Consider the following 14,930-nt stretch of genomic DNA (forward strand, 5'->3'; position numbering starts at 1 on the left):
AAGTGCTTGGACTTACCATGGGCAGGAAATCCACCTACAGCCCCTTCCAAGAACATAACCAACCAAATGTTGCTGTCATCTCGTTCTGCTGCACCCCAAAACATAAAATCACGCCCAATGCACAAAGTTCTTGCAGCTCTTGGATGGGAACTGAAAACCTCCATTGTCTCTGTGATTTGCTCATGGACATAGAAGCTGTAACCTTTGGACCCTACAAATTAAAACGTTTTATTTTTAGCCCCGAGACAAAAGTCTATTATACAGAGATCTGTAGCAAGAACAGCTCTTGAAATAAATAGAAAAAGTTATTTATTTATTTATTGGAGGAAGCAAGAAGAGATTCCCAATTTACAAATGCAGTCTGGCTTAAGAACAGTTTTGTTTTCCACTGGTTTGTCATTTTGAACGTTAGGTATTCCAGCAATACAAGTGATGAAAAGAGGATTTTGCTTTTAAGAGCCCAGGGAAAAAAAAGGACCAAGTTCAACTCCTCCCACAGAGCCAACAGGACAGGAATGAGTGGAGAAGATGGGCAGAAAGTGCCACATATTTGCACACAGCATTTCAGTGCCACCAGTGGATGCAGGCAAACGAACGATTCCTCCTGGTGAAATGAGCTGTTTCTGTCTTCCTACATGTATTTTCCCAAGTGTTGCAGAGAGGGAGACACAAATAATCTCAAGACTCTTCTGCTGACAGCTCTAATAATCTTATTTATTATATGACAAATCTCTTTTCCGTGCCGAAATTGTTATGTCTTGATACCCTCTTCCTCTTTTGTGGTCTGGTGGCTGCCAAAATGAAACAACGGGATAAGAAATGACACTATCAAGATTTGTTAGGCCTCGCTGTGGCTTTTTTCCCCTCCTATTTCTCCTGATTCCTGAGGAACTCAGCAGTTGCAGAGGCGGAGGGGGCCATTTCAGGACAGGAAAATATTGCCTGAAGAAACCCTGCTGCTAAGGAAAAAACCACTCAACCTCTTCTCCTAGGTGCTTCTCTTCTTTAAAAAAAAACATTCTGTGTATCAAATCTCATCCAAAGGCTGGGGGAAATGAAAGAAATCCTTTGAAACAGCTTCAGGTGCCTTGGAACACCTGTTTCTGCAAGACATGAAGGACACAGGCCTCCTTTTGGCTGTTTGAGCTCTTTGGGCTTGGCTCTGCAGAACTGGGGATGAAGGGAGCTACAGCAACTCTATATATTGATGTTATTGCTAAGGAGGAATGCCACAAGATGCTATCCAAACTCTAAGGAAGCAATACATTTACAGAAACAACAAACCCTTGCAATCCACTGAGCTGTTTTAAAATCCTTATCGAAGTCTTCACAAAATAAAAGCCCAACCTATGAATACCAAATTAACGGTGCTGTTTAATCCTATCTACAATAAAAACAGGAGGACAACCCCAAAATACTTCTTGGTGTGATTCCCAGGGGATTGGGTTGCACTCAGGTCCTTTGAGAGTACCAGCCATAGGCTTTAATGGCTACATTGAGCCCCAGCTTCAGCCAAGTCTTGATCTGAGCTGTGCCAGCCCCAGATGAATGGCATCTCCTTGCCCTCAGGATGCCATCACTGTGATCATGTTGGGCCGCTCTGCTCTTCTCTCCCCTCTGTGCTCTGTCACAAAGTGGCCAGGTCCACAGCAAACCTAGAATGCTGAGAGACAGCTTGGGACATGACAGTTCCAAAAATAATCCCACTCCCACCACTGTGGGGGAAATACTACAAAATCTCCACACTGGATGGCAGAGGCTCATTTCCAAACTGTGCCCCAGGACCTAACCAACATCATCAGAAAAGGAACAACAAAATTTCTTCCTTCCAGCTAAAACCACCTCATGCTTTCTCTCCTGGGCTCCGGGAACAGAAGTGATGGCTGCACTGGGTGATGGCTACTGGGCTGAAGCACCTGTGCCGAGGCAATCCCATGCCACCTTTGGCCAGGACACAGAAAAATTGATGCCATGTTGTTGCTGGAGGCCATCAAGAACCAGATGTTTTACGTCTCTTCTGGATGTCCTCAACCCACGGTGTAAAGGAAGGGGGGGGGCAACATCTTTTATTTAAGCAACTTCCTTCTACCTCATATACATAATGAAAACTCCTGAAGGCTTTATGTGTTGATCAAACCAAACTGCAGCAAAAATACAAAGCATGGGGGTAACACAAAAGGGAGACTGAGTAAAAGAGGGAGGAAAAAAGGAACAAACCAAGGAAAGAGTCCCAATCTTGTACCTGATGAGTAGCAAACTGTACAGTATATACATCTTCAACATGTATTATCCTCCCCAAAGAGCAAATAAAAAGAACTTGGTAACACAGAAGGAGGAAAACAAAATATACACCCTGTATTGTATTTGCCATGGAGCAAGCGACATGTTTATATGCTAGTCTTCTCTATAACTTAATGCTGTGTGACAGCATTATTTTTCTTTTCTTTAAATTTACAGAACAAAATATCTATCGAGAAATAATCTAATCATATTGCTCTTCAATACACTTCTGTAGACAAGTAAGACTCGAAGTTATACTTCAGCAAACTGCAGCTATTGGGAGTCCATGAATGGCCACAAAAATCTGCCATTCAAGTCAGTCCTTGGAAGCATTACCATGTGCTGCTGTAATTCAGTATATAAAGGTGCTATATATATATATATATGTACCTCCCATGTACAGACAACACGTGGTGGAAGGCTTGTCATCACCGCTGAAGCTCAAGAGACTGGTTAACCTCATGTACAGCAGATTCGTTTCCACGTTCCATGCATCTTACATTGACTTCATGAAAATGAGGACACAAATAGGAAGAAAAGCAAAACTTTAGTCAAACACTGCTTTAGAAATGCTGCAGCAGAGGCCAATGTCCTTCAATTATAGAAACCACTGAATTTCCCTTTTTTATCTTTTCTTGGGTTTTTTTTAGTCAAAATAAATCTCAGGGCTAGAGTACAAAGTGCAGGACCGACCCACTTGAGGAAGCAACTTTAAAAACCGTGTTACAACGGCACCATCCCATTCACCAACTGGACCTTCATCTCTTGAAGGCTGTTCATTATCTTCTTCTGGTGACCAACAAGTGTCACTCCCAGACGCCTCAAATCCCTGTGGGAGAAAGCAGACGTTGGTTCCATGGACCTCTTAGGCACACGTCGCCGCGCACACCACGCGCCGCACACGCTGCCGCTGCTGCTGCCAGTGCCTACCTGTTATCACTGGCAGCTCCCAGAGCCAAGTTTAGTTGGCAGGTTTCATTTTCCCCATTTGTAAATTTTTTTCTTTTTTTTTTTTAATGGCTGACAGCACCTCAGAGAGGTGATGTGATTTGAATGAGATCACCTCGCTGGCCAAGGAGAAAGGCCAGACAGCAAAGTGTCAGCATCATCTTTGGCCAAGGATTCTGCTAGGCATGAAAAGTCCTATTTCCAAGAGGAAAGCCAGGTAAGAAAGCCCATGTTGCTGTTTCCTCTTCTCATGGGAGAGGCTGGTATTTGATCTTGGATATGAGCAGTGAGGAGTGAGGTCAATCCGTGCTTTCTTCCTCTTCAGATGAGGGAAAGCCAAAGAAACACAAATGGCAAAAGCCTCGAGTGCGGCCACCATCCTGATGACTCTTTAAAGTCAACAAGAATTAGCAAAGCAGCTCCCCTTTGTGTCTTTGCAAATCTTCCCATAAACCCACATTTGGTTTTGCTTTGGAGAGGCGAATTCTAGATGCCAAGGGCATTTGTGTTGATTCTGCCTACTGGGCTACCACTACAGGAAAGCTGTAAAATAAGACAGTTAATGTAAAATGCAGGATCAGGAGGAAAGATTGTTTGTCATCAACTCCACCCTCCAAAATTCAGGTGTATAGATGAAGGTAATCACTTTCATGTGATTCACATGAATGGCATTAAGAGGTTATCTGGTTTATCCCATCCAAAGACAGGAGTCGGACAAATAATCTCCTGGAGATAGCACAGCAGGACCTTGGGTTATCAATGACACCTCTAAGCCAGGTAAAGCCATCAGTTATGGCAGAATGTAATTGCAGAAATTTCTTACTGGGTAGAAAAGTGTTAACAAAGAAATGGTAGGAATAAAAGCTCAGCAGAAACATCAAGACAGTTGCATGCATGTTTCCAGCCCAAGACACAGAAGCTGTTAGAGAAGCAGGTCCACCATAAGAGATGTGGTGTTTTGTCTGAAGACTTCCACTGATAGAAAAATATCAGTCCCTCACTTTCTACCTCAAGACTGGATTGAACCAATCATCCAATTAAGGATGTTCCTAAGTTGTGCCTTATGGTCCTGCCGATACACTTGTGAATCCCCAAGCTGCTGACACCCGGTGTGCAACTCTTTAGGAGAAAGTTCTCCACCAAAAGTCATGGAGATGTGGCCTTGATCACGCAGCTGCTTTTTGGAAACCATGCTGCTGCATTCATGCCAAAGCTGGAAATCCCCAGCAACACCTGGGAGCCCAACCATCACCTGAGACACAACTGCAACCTGGCCTACAGTTCACTGCAGGGCTGTGTACTGGACTGCAGGAGAGCACAAGGTGCAAGGAGCACCAAAACATTTTCACACTACCCAGGGAGGTGTGCCTCTCTCAGCAGCTTCATATTCTGGATAGAAAGAAACTCCTGTGCAAGTAACAACCAATCATCCATGTTCACAAATTACACAGATGAACGCTGCTTTGAATAAAAAGCAGTCTTGAGTGAAGGCTAATACATTAGCACATAAACTAGTTGAAGCCAAAAGCTACATCTGTACTTCTCCAAGGACTGTCATGTTTTCTGCCTTTTGATTTGGAAAATACCAAGTTTTTTGCTTTGGGCTAAACACATAATTTCATTCTTGTACCCTTTTTCAGCAATGCTTCTTAATGATGCAAAGGGAAATCATAATGTAAGGGGCACAGAGCAAAGGAGGTCAATGAGACACATCAGCAGTGCTCCTTACCTGGCAGAGAAAAGGCTGCAGCACCTGCAAAAGGTGTCTACCTTCTCAGGGGGACATGCTTTCATTTCTGTCTCCACTGAATTGTGAAACTAGTTCAGCAAGCCATCTTAATAATGAAGGAAAATGAAGTAATGCTATTGTTACATGCAATTTATTTTATGTACACAGCACAGTTGGAAGTTCACACCAGAGATAAAAAAAAAAAAAAAGAAACTAAAAAACAAACCAACCCTCAAAACCAACACAGTATAGGACCTGATTTTTAAAAGAGACAACATCCATCTTCCCCCTGCTGAGTCCTGCTCTGCTGGCACTTTTTGAAAAATCAGCTTTTTTTTTTCCAGGTATCTAAAGTGCAAGCTGAGCTCTTTTGAAAATCCAGTACCACGTATTTCACAGATGTATAATTTCTGACACCCTCGCATGTTATGCTGGAAAAAAACAGCCTCAAACTCGGAGAAAAGCATGCATGTCTTGGCCTTTCACACACAGCCCCATCAGTCCAATAAACCCCCCACCCAGTTCACTACACAGCCTTTTTTTCTCCCCATATTGTATCCCCTTAACTCAATATCCTTGAGTAGTGTCTCACTGATTTACAAGAGAGAAAGAAGAAAAAAGCATTTCTGGTTTCAATACATTAACTGCTCACCAGGGGATTCAGCCTTTTTTTTTTTTTTGAATATCAAATCCTCTCAAATGTGAAGCCACCAGCCAAAAGCATGGGGGACTCCTCAGAGAGGGGAAAAACACTTCTGTGGGGTCTTGCACCTCAGCAAAGATGAACCAGAAGACACAGCTCCTGAACCAGATGCTTGCCAAGTATAAAAATCAGCAGGTTTATTCAAAAGCCACCTTACACATACCAAAGACAACTTTCTAAAAGCTGCCTATAGGATGCAGGAGCTTTAATTTTGATGTTTCAAGCATGACTTACAGCACGTTGCATGCTCCCATGCATCCAGTGCTGAAGCATTTAAAGCGGTGTAAGGCAGAAGACAATTTTGAACAGAACTGGGTGCACAAACCAGCTGGTTTGGGGACGAAAAATCCCCAACAACTTCTGTGTCGAAGAGCTGCAAAAACAACTGCCTTTAAGCTCCAGTCCAGCGCTCTTTGGCTCCTGTTACTGCAGCCAAATGGAAATTTCACTGGGCTCAGCTCTGCAGAGGAGATGTGTGCAGACACCTTCTGGGGCTTTACAATAAAAATGTGCATTCCCTGCAGGAAAAGGCACAACTGAGACCGGCGGGCACAGGATCCAGGCTGCCTCTTGGTGTGGAAGTGACCTGACCCCTGGTGTTGGGTTTTGTGTGTGCCTCTGCAGTGGAGATCTGTGCACCCATGTGCTGGGTGCTCTCCCTGCTTCAAAATACTTGGCCTCCCCAGCCATGAGACAACTTTTATTCTTATTTTAGGGAGGAAGTTTATCTTTTCACTTCTTTCATTCATGTAGGGCTGGAAATTAAAGCAGGCAGGAATTTGAATAACTTGCCAACAAGGTATTAAAAGGCTTACCTAAGTTGACCAAAAAGCCGAGAAAATAAAGGGGAAAATTGGTGTCAGCTCATCCCAAGCAGCCTGTACACAGCTGCATGCATGCTGCTGTCTTACCACTGCCTTGCATGGAAGCCCAGCTGCAACATGCCAGTGACAACACGGTATCCCCTTCCCTGCAAGAGCCTCCATTTGCAAGGGTTGAATTCACAGTCTCCATGTTGTAAGATATAGATTTAAAACATTTTATTTACAAATAGAACTACTTATACACCATGGACCAGTTTGCCAAACACAGTGTAGACTAGGACTGGATTGCCACATAAAATACAACCCCCTCACCAGCCAGTTTAGTCATGCAAGCAAAAGGGCCACAGTCCTGAAAGATCTCCGAGGTCAGCAGCCGCCAGCCTACCACAGGAATTTTGTATTTCCTCTCCCATCCAGGGCAGATCTCACCACTCTTCTGCACGTGGTGTAACTACAGCTGCCCATGCAGACTGGGACTACTCATGGAGTTAGTTAGTTGTCAGTTTGAATGAGGGGAAACAAGAAGAACCTCAAAGACCTTCAGACGATGCTAAAGAGAGAGGAATCCGCTTGCTAGGGACATTTGCATGAAATGAGGACTTAAAAAAATTTGTTTTAAGAGTTCATCTGCTCTTACTCATAATTCCCACTCTACTTGATTACAAGATGAGAATTTGTTCAGAAGTAGACATAGCATCAAAATCCCAGGACTGAGATTTTAGGTTAAGAATAAGCATCTAGAGCAGGTGAACTCTTAAATGTTCTTCATCCAGTATAACTTTTAATAAATAATTTATTTTATTTTAGAAGAAAAATATATACAATGCAAAGCAACACAACACATATTATTACAAATATTCAGAGCTCTTCATCTAATAACAAACAACAGGGTGTCCTGAGATTCAGTGAGTACAGATCTTTCAAAAGGTGAAAATATGTAGTCCACATGGTTAGTAATTGGTCCAGTCAAGGGTCAGACTGAAACTCATGTCATGGATCTATCTATTCTTGAGTATTGTCCTGGTAAAGTTATTCTTGCAGTGGATTGAAAGAGCTCCAGACACACTCAAAGTCACTAGGTGGTCCACAAGTTTAAAGAGCAGGTCTGGTCCACTGGAAAGGCTCCCTTCAAGTCTGATATCCAGTTGGAAAGAGAGGGTGGAGGGTGAGGCTCCACTTTTCACAAGGTGATTCATCCCTTTGCAAGAATTAGAGCTAAATGTAGAAATCACTCTTTGTTTGAACACATACATTTTCAGGTCTTTGCTTAAGCAGGCAGAGCTTAGGACTTGGGGTGATATCCATCCATCTTACATTTTTAATCTTTTGCTTTCAGAAATTTGTCACTAATACTACTATTTTCTGGAATAAATGCATCAAGCCATCAGTTTGAAAGAATTGGAATGGTAATCAGGATTTTGCTTTTCATGCCAGGGGAGGGAGGTTTTTTTATAAAAAAAAGCTGAACATCAACTACCTCAACCATGTCCTCTAAAGAAGCCACAAGCTGGGCACCCACCATTACCAGTCCTGTCAGTGTCATGGCCAACTCCTCCTACAGCACTAGTAGGTTTTTTTCCAGTAGATTTTAGAAATTCTTTACATTTATCATATGTTTTTGTCCTGCTTTTTCTGACAGCAGTTATCCACCTAATTTCTACATCTCTCTCCTGCACAGTTTGAATTTGGTAAAGATAATTTTGGATGGTATTTGAAGGCAACTTCTTAAGTTGTAAAGACTGATTTACTGATGTCATTTGGGGAAAGCAAGCTACTTTCAGATGTTCAGATCATCTTTTCACCCGATCCCCCCAAGTCCCAGCTCTGGAATATACAGAACAGTTGCCTCCATTAAAAATGACAAGGAACATTTAACCTGAATTCTCCTTTGTAGAGTACAAAATGTTTTGTTGCTCCCTTTTACAGGGAGAAAAAAAATTAAAACCTCCAGAAAACCAACCCCTCTCAGTATATCAACCTTTAAAGAACCTTGCCTGATCTGGTGTTTATTTTCTAGAGAACCCATGAGAGTCTCAGCTGAGCCCACCAGGAGCCATTTTTCTCCCTTACTTTATTTTTTAAGGGCAGTCTGCCAGTTTATATCAGACTGAATTCAGAACTTCATTACAAGACACTTTTCCTCTTAAGCTGCTATGATGGTTTCCCTTTTTTCAACAGCTGAGAATCTGCTGCTTTTTTCTTTTTATACTGTTTCTGAGAGGGATGAGAGAAGTTTTGATTTGGATGGCTACTTGGCTTTTTGATTAATCTTCCACAGGTTTTCCAAAAATAGACCTAAGTGGGGTCAAGCCTTTTTGCCAAGCCACCTCTGCAATGCAAAGGTGTGTGGGCTGACAGAGAAGAACCAAGCAGGCATCTCTGCAAGAATCTCTGTCCACAGGCAGCTGGGGTGGGCAGGGGGAATTTATTTGCTGACATGGATAGCTACCTGGAATAGGTTTCAACCTTTTATCAGCTTCAACTGAAATGGAAGATGGATCCATGAAATGCCTCCTTCCAGCTTAAAAAAAAAACAACAAACACAAAATCTCCCCCAGGCTGCCAGGCATGAGCTCCTTTGCTGTTTGCTCTGCTGTTCTAAAAGCCCAGAAGAAAGCTGAAGCTGAGCAGCTCAGACTTGTTGTCTCCACTGGGACAGGATGTCCTCTATGGACTCCCAGGATGTCCTCTATGACATTTGTGCCATGGAGGACATCCTGGGACCTGGTGAGGGGGCCTTTGAGGAGCTTTGCAGCTGGTGAGAGTCAGAGCATCTCTGGCAGCTATAATCTTATTTAAAGCCTTTCAAACCAACTCGCCTTTCTGGCTAGAACTGTGCAGGTAATTGGTTTCTTGGTTCATTGCCAATCAGAAAAACCATTTTAAAGCACTTTTTGCATCACCTGAAAAGATTTTGGGGGACATTTTTAAAATTTCCAGAATACTAAAGAGTAAACATAGAAAAATAGTTAAATTTTGAAGTCAAATTAAAGATCTTACTTCATAATCTGAAATGTTGCACATTGGGAATTTGAAGATTAGGAATACTTTTGTCAGCAGCATGGCATGCTAAGACCATGTAGGAGGGATAGTAAGATCCCTCTTAAAGTTACACAAGTAAGTAAACTTCTAATTTGCTGTTGAAAATACCCACTAATTTGGGTTTGAAGTCAACATTTTCTGTGATCCAAACAAAAGCATTTTACTTCAGAGCATTTCATGTAGAGCTCCTCAAACCACAGAAAATTCTGAAGAGGAACATGGTAGAAGCCAACTTGGCTTCTATGGTAGAAGTCAACTTCTTTGACATGACTAATTAAGCCAAACAGCAATAAATCTGTGATGGATTTTAAACAAACTGCATTTTCTACCAGAAGTTGCTCTGGTTATCAGATTGGGGAGGTACTGTGGAGAGGAACGCTCCAATGTTTTTCTTTTCCATAAATTACTGCTTCATCCTATCCCCCTTTTCCCCACTCAGCCTCTGGCTAGCCACATCTGCTATGTGGGCTCTGACCAGCCTGGGGATGGATGCCCTCTTCCTTGGTCTATGTTTGTAGATCATCAGTTTAAACTGTGGAGTCCTCAAAAGCCCAAGTAAAGTGACACATAATTGCAGGACAAGTCTGGGAAACAACATGTAAGGGTCTCAGGAGCTGAAAAGAGGATCCAGGTAAGAATCCATGCACCCTGATTTCCCAGACAGTTGCTGGAGAGGACTTCATCCCTAGCTCAGGGTTTTCATGTGAATGGCTGAAAAAAGACTGGATGAGTCCAAGTGTAAGGGGCAAATACTGATGGTATGAGTGGAACAAATAACATCAGAGTGAGAGCAGAGAGGCTCCTGCACTCCCTCCGTGTATGTAATGGAAAACTGAACTCCATGGAGATGTCACTGACCTGCCCCACACTCCTGTGCTGTATGGTGAGCTCCACAGCAAGCACTGTGGCAGACAGGAGGAAATGCTGCAGCTCGTGGGGTAGGGGGATTGTTCTTGGTTTATTCTTAATCCTCAGAAGCAACTCTGTATGTGCAGTGGCAATCTGCATGTGGTCAGAGGAGACACAACCTTCTCCAAAGCAGCAGAGTGCAATTCTTCCCATTCTGCCTTAATGCCTGCAGTAAGCTAAACTCGAATTAACCCAGCTAGAAAGGCAGGCTTGGAGGGGAGTTTGAGACAGCACAGGCAGCAGCAGGAAAGTGCTGACACAACTTCATAAGCAAGGCAGGCAATTAAAGGTGCAGCGTAGCAAATTAGCAGCCCTGAGGCATTTACCAAGTAATTTGAAGGCTGTTGTCTCAGCTGCAGTCACACTCACGTGCAAAAGCCACGGGCACATCCAGAAGAAAGGGTCTCGTTCAGGAAGCCTGTCCTCTAGAGCTGTGGGCTCCTGATGATGCTCTTGCACTGGCATCAGCTCTTACCTATTTCTGGTTATGGTGAGTACCATTTCCACACCTTACTGAGCTTCACTGTTCACTTGCTTATATCCAGATCAGCCGTGAATCCAGCTCATCTGCTGTGAAGCCAGGCTGTCTCAGCTGGGACCTATGCATATACCCCTCTAACAGGGTAGAGGGTTTATTTTGTTGGTAATCCCAAATAATCAACTGCTAGTGTGTCAAGAGGATGGCCTGGCAATTACAGAAACTCATGCATTAATTTCTGTGAGTAAAGGAGACAAAATACTGGCTGCCAATGTAGTAATTGTAAATTTTAGTCTTGCCTGCGCTTGTTATCAATAGAGATGCTGTAAGGGAAACTGCTTACTGCAAACGCAGGATAACGTTTTCCCTTTCCGCAGCCTCTTCCTTACATATTCTTGAATAATTTGTCTTTCTCCTCCCTCCTCCTGTTGCAATTCCAAGAAATGAGGTGAAAATGATCTGGACACTACTCACTCTAGGGTCACCTGAGCCACTGCATCCATTGAACTGTATCCATTCTCCATGAAGATCTCTGTGTATCGGCCCATTTTGATGGCTTCCAGCCACTCACCCACGGACCTGTAGGCACCACTCCCGACTGGACTGTGCTCCACCAACAGGTTTGACACTCTAAAGTTAAGCAAAAACAAAGAAGCAAACAAAATCAGTATTGAGAGATACACAACATGACTCAACTTGCTTGCATTTTTTTATGGTAAAGATGATTCTTTTGCTCTGTTTTCAGTGATTGCTGCAGCCTAAATCCTCCCAGCTGGCTTGATATGCAATGTATCAAACACAGCACTTCACCTGCAACCTCACCTATTCTTGAGTTAGCTCTTGCCATTTCCAGTCCTCACCACAAGCAGAAAGAGGAGGAGAGGAGTGGCATCCACCCCAGTTACCTCCTGGCCACAAGTAGGCTCCCCGAGTCACTCCTAATTCAAAGTCTTTGCTTTGATGACTCCTGCTTTGCTCTCTTCCTCCACCTTTAAAGCTCATAATTAACTTAAGCCAGCGCAGAGCCTGGAAACTGAAACCCAAATTACATTTCCCAGCAGCGGCCGTCAATGGCAGGCAGCTGTTCCCAGTCCAGGGAGCATTCAACAGTCCAGGGGCTGCTCCTGCAGAGTCACTGGGAGGGGGGTTTGGATGCAGACAGCATCCAACGAGCCTGCAGAGAGCAGCAATGCTCCAGCCACGCTCCAGGCCTGCAAACAAGGTGCACTCCTGCTCCCACACCCTCCCTCAGAGCCTGCCAGGCAACTGCTCCCTGCTCAGCTATGCCACGCACGGAAGAAGCAATTCAGGCAAATAATAACCCTTCACCACAGCTGGAGCACTGACACAGTACCTGGCACAAGCAGGGTCCACCACCCCACTAATGATGTGCAGAGAGCACAGAGGCCTTGTCCAAGGTCAGCCAGGAAAGAAACCAGATCTGTTCCCTGCTTTGTAAAATGGGACACACAGCTAACACAAGCCCTGAGCAAAGATTTTTACCCACAGGTAAAAAAAAAAACATTTTCCAGGTCAGCCTCTGATGGTGGCTATTACACTTAAAAGACTTTCAACTGGAAGGAGAGCTGGGATATTATATTATCATAGCACTTCAGGAATCTTCATATATTTTATGAGCACATTAGTATTATTTGTTTATTTAATAGCAATGCTGAAGGGTCTAATAAAATGTGAATACTTGCAGTACCAAGAACATAATGGCTTCCCATAACATTTTATACACATGAGAAATTCAAAACTCCTAAGTAATCATAATGAGAAGTGGATTTTCATCACTAATGTCAGGAGGTACCTAGTGATATCATAGCACAAGCTGTAATGTAGAGAGTGACTTCCTCCCTTATTTGCATTAATGAGAATTTCCATAAAGAACACATTACATATATTAAAAAAATCCTTTACAGCTGCTCTATATTGAAATTATGATTCATTTGGAATTACTATGGTCTGGGCACAGCAATCTATGAGAATAGAAGCACAGCCCCAAAGCCTGACGGTTCAGGTGCTTCATCCATATCAAAAATATCCACAGCAGCTCTGAAAAGGAGAGGTTTGGAATTGCATGGACCCATTCATGGAATAAAACATCAGCAAAGTGCTTAGCAGCTCAAGGAAATGGTTTCCTGCCTATTTTCCTCATCTGGCATAACAGTTTGGTATAAAAGAGTGCAGGAAACACCATGTAACAGGCCTGGAAAATAACTGTTCTGAGTTGAAAAAAGAGAAACCTCACATATTTTATGCTGTCATAAACCTTTTCCTGCAGGTTTGCTGGCACTGATGCTACATCTAATTGCTAATAAAAATAATTTCTTCTTCAGATGGTAAATGGTACATGTAAAATAGCCCGGGGAACCAGATCTAGCTTGTATTTAAAAATTAACAGAAATTTCAGGTTCTTCTCTTTCAGTGCACGAAATGCCATGCACAGGGACATGCCACCAGAGCTGCAGCAGGGGAGATGTGCCACATGCAGCTGTGCAAGGATCACTTGGAAGATGTGGGGACAAATGACTACAAGCTCACAGCAGTATATCTCTTTTGGCCCATCCCACCAGTCTAACCTAATCTTATCTCCCTCATTCCTGTTTAAAGAAAACAACGTATCTTTTTTTGTCCCTCCTCCGAGGATAAACTTTTCTGCAGGGCCTTTTCCATGGTTAATCTGGGGAACTCCACTGCCATCAGTGAAACAGCAATAATATACATATATACATACATATATATATATATATATATATAAAAATCTTCTTTATGACCTTGCAAGGGATTGCGTGATTAGCAACAGTGATGGCTCAGAAGTTAATGTGTGCTTACAGTGAAAATAGAAAAAGCCTCTCCAAGACTATTTAGCTCTTTCTCCCCAAGTGCAGCTTTATTTCTTGACTGTGTTTACCTTACTTGTAGCTGTGTAGCTATTCAGATTCATGTTTAAATACAAACTGGCTGTTCTATTCACTTCATGTGGTTTTAGCAAAGGGTTTGTGTACAGTATTTTGGTAACCAGAGACCTCCTCTTTTAATTACCACAACTCTCACGACTTGTACTGGTGGCTAGCATGCCTGGGAATAGTTGTGGAAGGATGTACCTGGACATCCATAAGCTTTGCACATCCTAAGAGTTTCCCCAAGAGGCACTTTTCATTTGTATTACCAAGATAAAGTCAACAGGCAGATAATTGGAGCAGTATTTACTATCTAGCTCGTGCACTCAAGCCTTGCCTTCTCTAACCTTGCAGTAGAGCACAGATAGTTTTGCACGGACAAAGTACTGCTGAAACTCCTGTTTCTGAAAGACAGACTACTGTAACTTTCTTTGTGGTAGCAGCACTGCATTTGGAGTGAGTGAATTGCTCACTTGGCTGCAACAGAAAAAGTTGATATGAGTCAACTCCCCTGGACATAACAAAGCTGAAGGATTCCCCCAAGAACACACACTAGGGCTAAATAATCAGAGGGAATCAAGCCCTAGGGGTCGGTGTTCAGACAAGGAGCTTGCTCTGAGAAATGGTTCTGGGCTGAGTCTGTACCTGCTTGATGCATTAACCAAGGTCTTCAGGCTGCTGGGGTTCCGGATGAGCTTGTCCAACATGCTGACAATTTCGTCAAACTTGGGCCGGCTGTTGCGGTCCTTCTGCCAGCAGTCGAGCATTAGCTGGTAGAGAGCAGCAGGGCAGTCCATGGGACTTGGCAGGCGATAGCCTTCCTCCACGGCCTTAATCACCTGCAGGACACAAAACACAAGGCTTTTCTTCCCCACATCTTTTGCCCAAATGCAAGCTGACTTTAACGTAGAACTTTGGGATCAGCAATACGCTCACAAAAAATCCAGCCACCGCCCAGCTCTGCACGCTCAGTAAGCAAACTCACTAAGCCTCTCTATCTTTCATATTTTCCATGGGATGTGTTGAATAACTTTATTTTTAGTCATTGCAAAATGAATCTAGATAGCCAAGGCACTGCTGCAACTGGGGGGCAGATTGCCTGGTTGCACTT

General features: G+C 43.3%; 1 protein-coding gene across 15 annotated transcripts in view; it reads right to left on the reverse strand.

Annotated features, from left to right (window-relative positions):
* Nucleotides 1-292: 292 nt before the first annotated feature.
* The window catches only part of EPHA5 (EPH receptor A5), a 193,557-nt gene continuing 178,919 nt past the window's right edge, over nt 293-14,930 (reverse strand). For 9 of the 15 annotated variants that reach the window (XM_077177134.1, XM_077177132.1, XM_077177133.1 and 6 more), the window contains 3 exons: nt 14,465-14,658; nt 11,388-11,543; nt 293-3,109 (listed from right to left, as the gene is read on the reverse strand). In XM_077177134.1, coding sequence (XP_077033249.1) covers nt 3,004-3,109; nt 11,388-11,543; nt 14,465-14,658 — 456 coding nt within the window. In that variant the 3' untranslated portion in view covers nt 293-3,003. Of the gene's footprint in view, nt 3,110-6,685; nt 7,700-11,387; nt 11,544-14,464; nt 14,659-14,930 lie in introns of those variants that run through there. The other 6 variants (XM_077177124.1, XM_077177122.1, XM_077177123.1 and 3 more) reach the window with 2 other exon arrangements.

This window comes from Agelaius phoeniceus, chromosome 4, assembly GCF_051311805.1.
Source record: "Agelaius phoeniceus isolate bAgePho1 chromosome 4, bAgePho1.hap1, whole genome shotgun sequence".
NCBI classification, from domain to species: Eukaryota; Metazoa; Chordata; class Aves; order Passeriformes; family Icteridae; genus Agelaius; species Agelaius phoeniceus.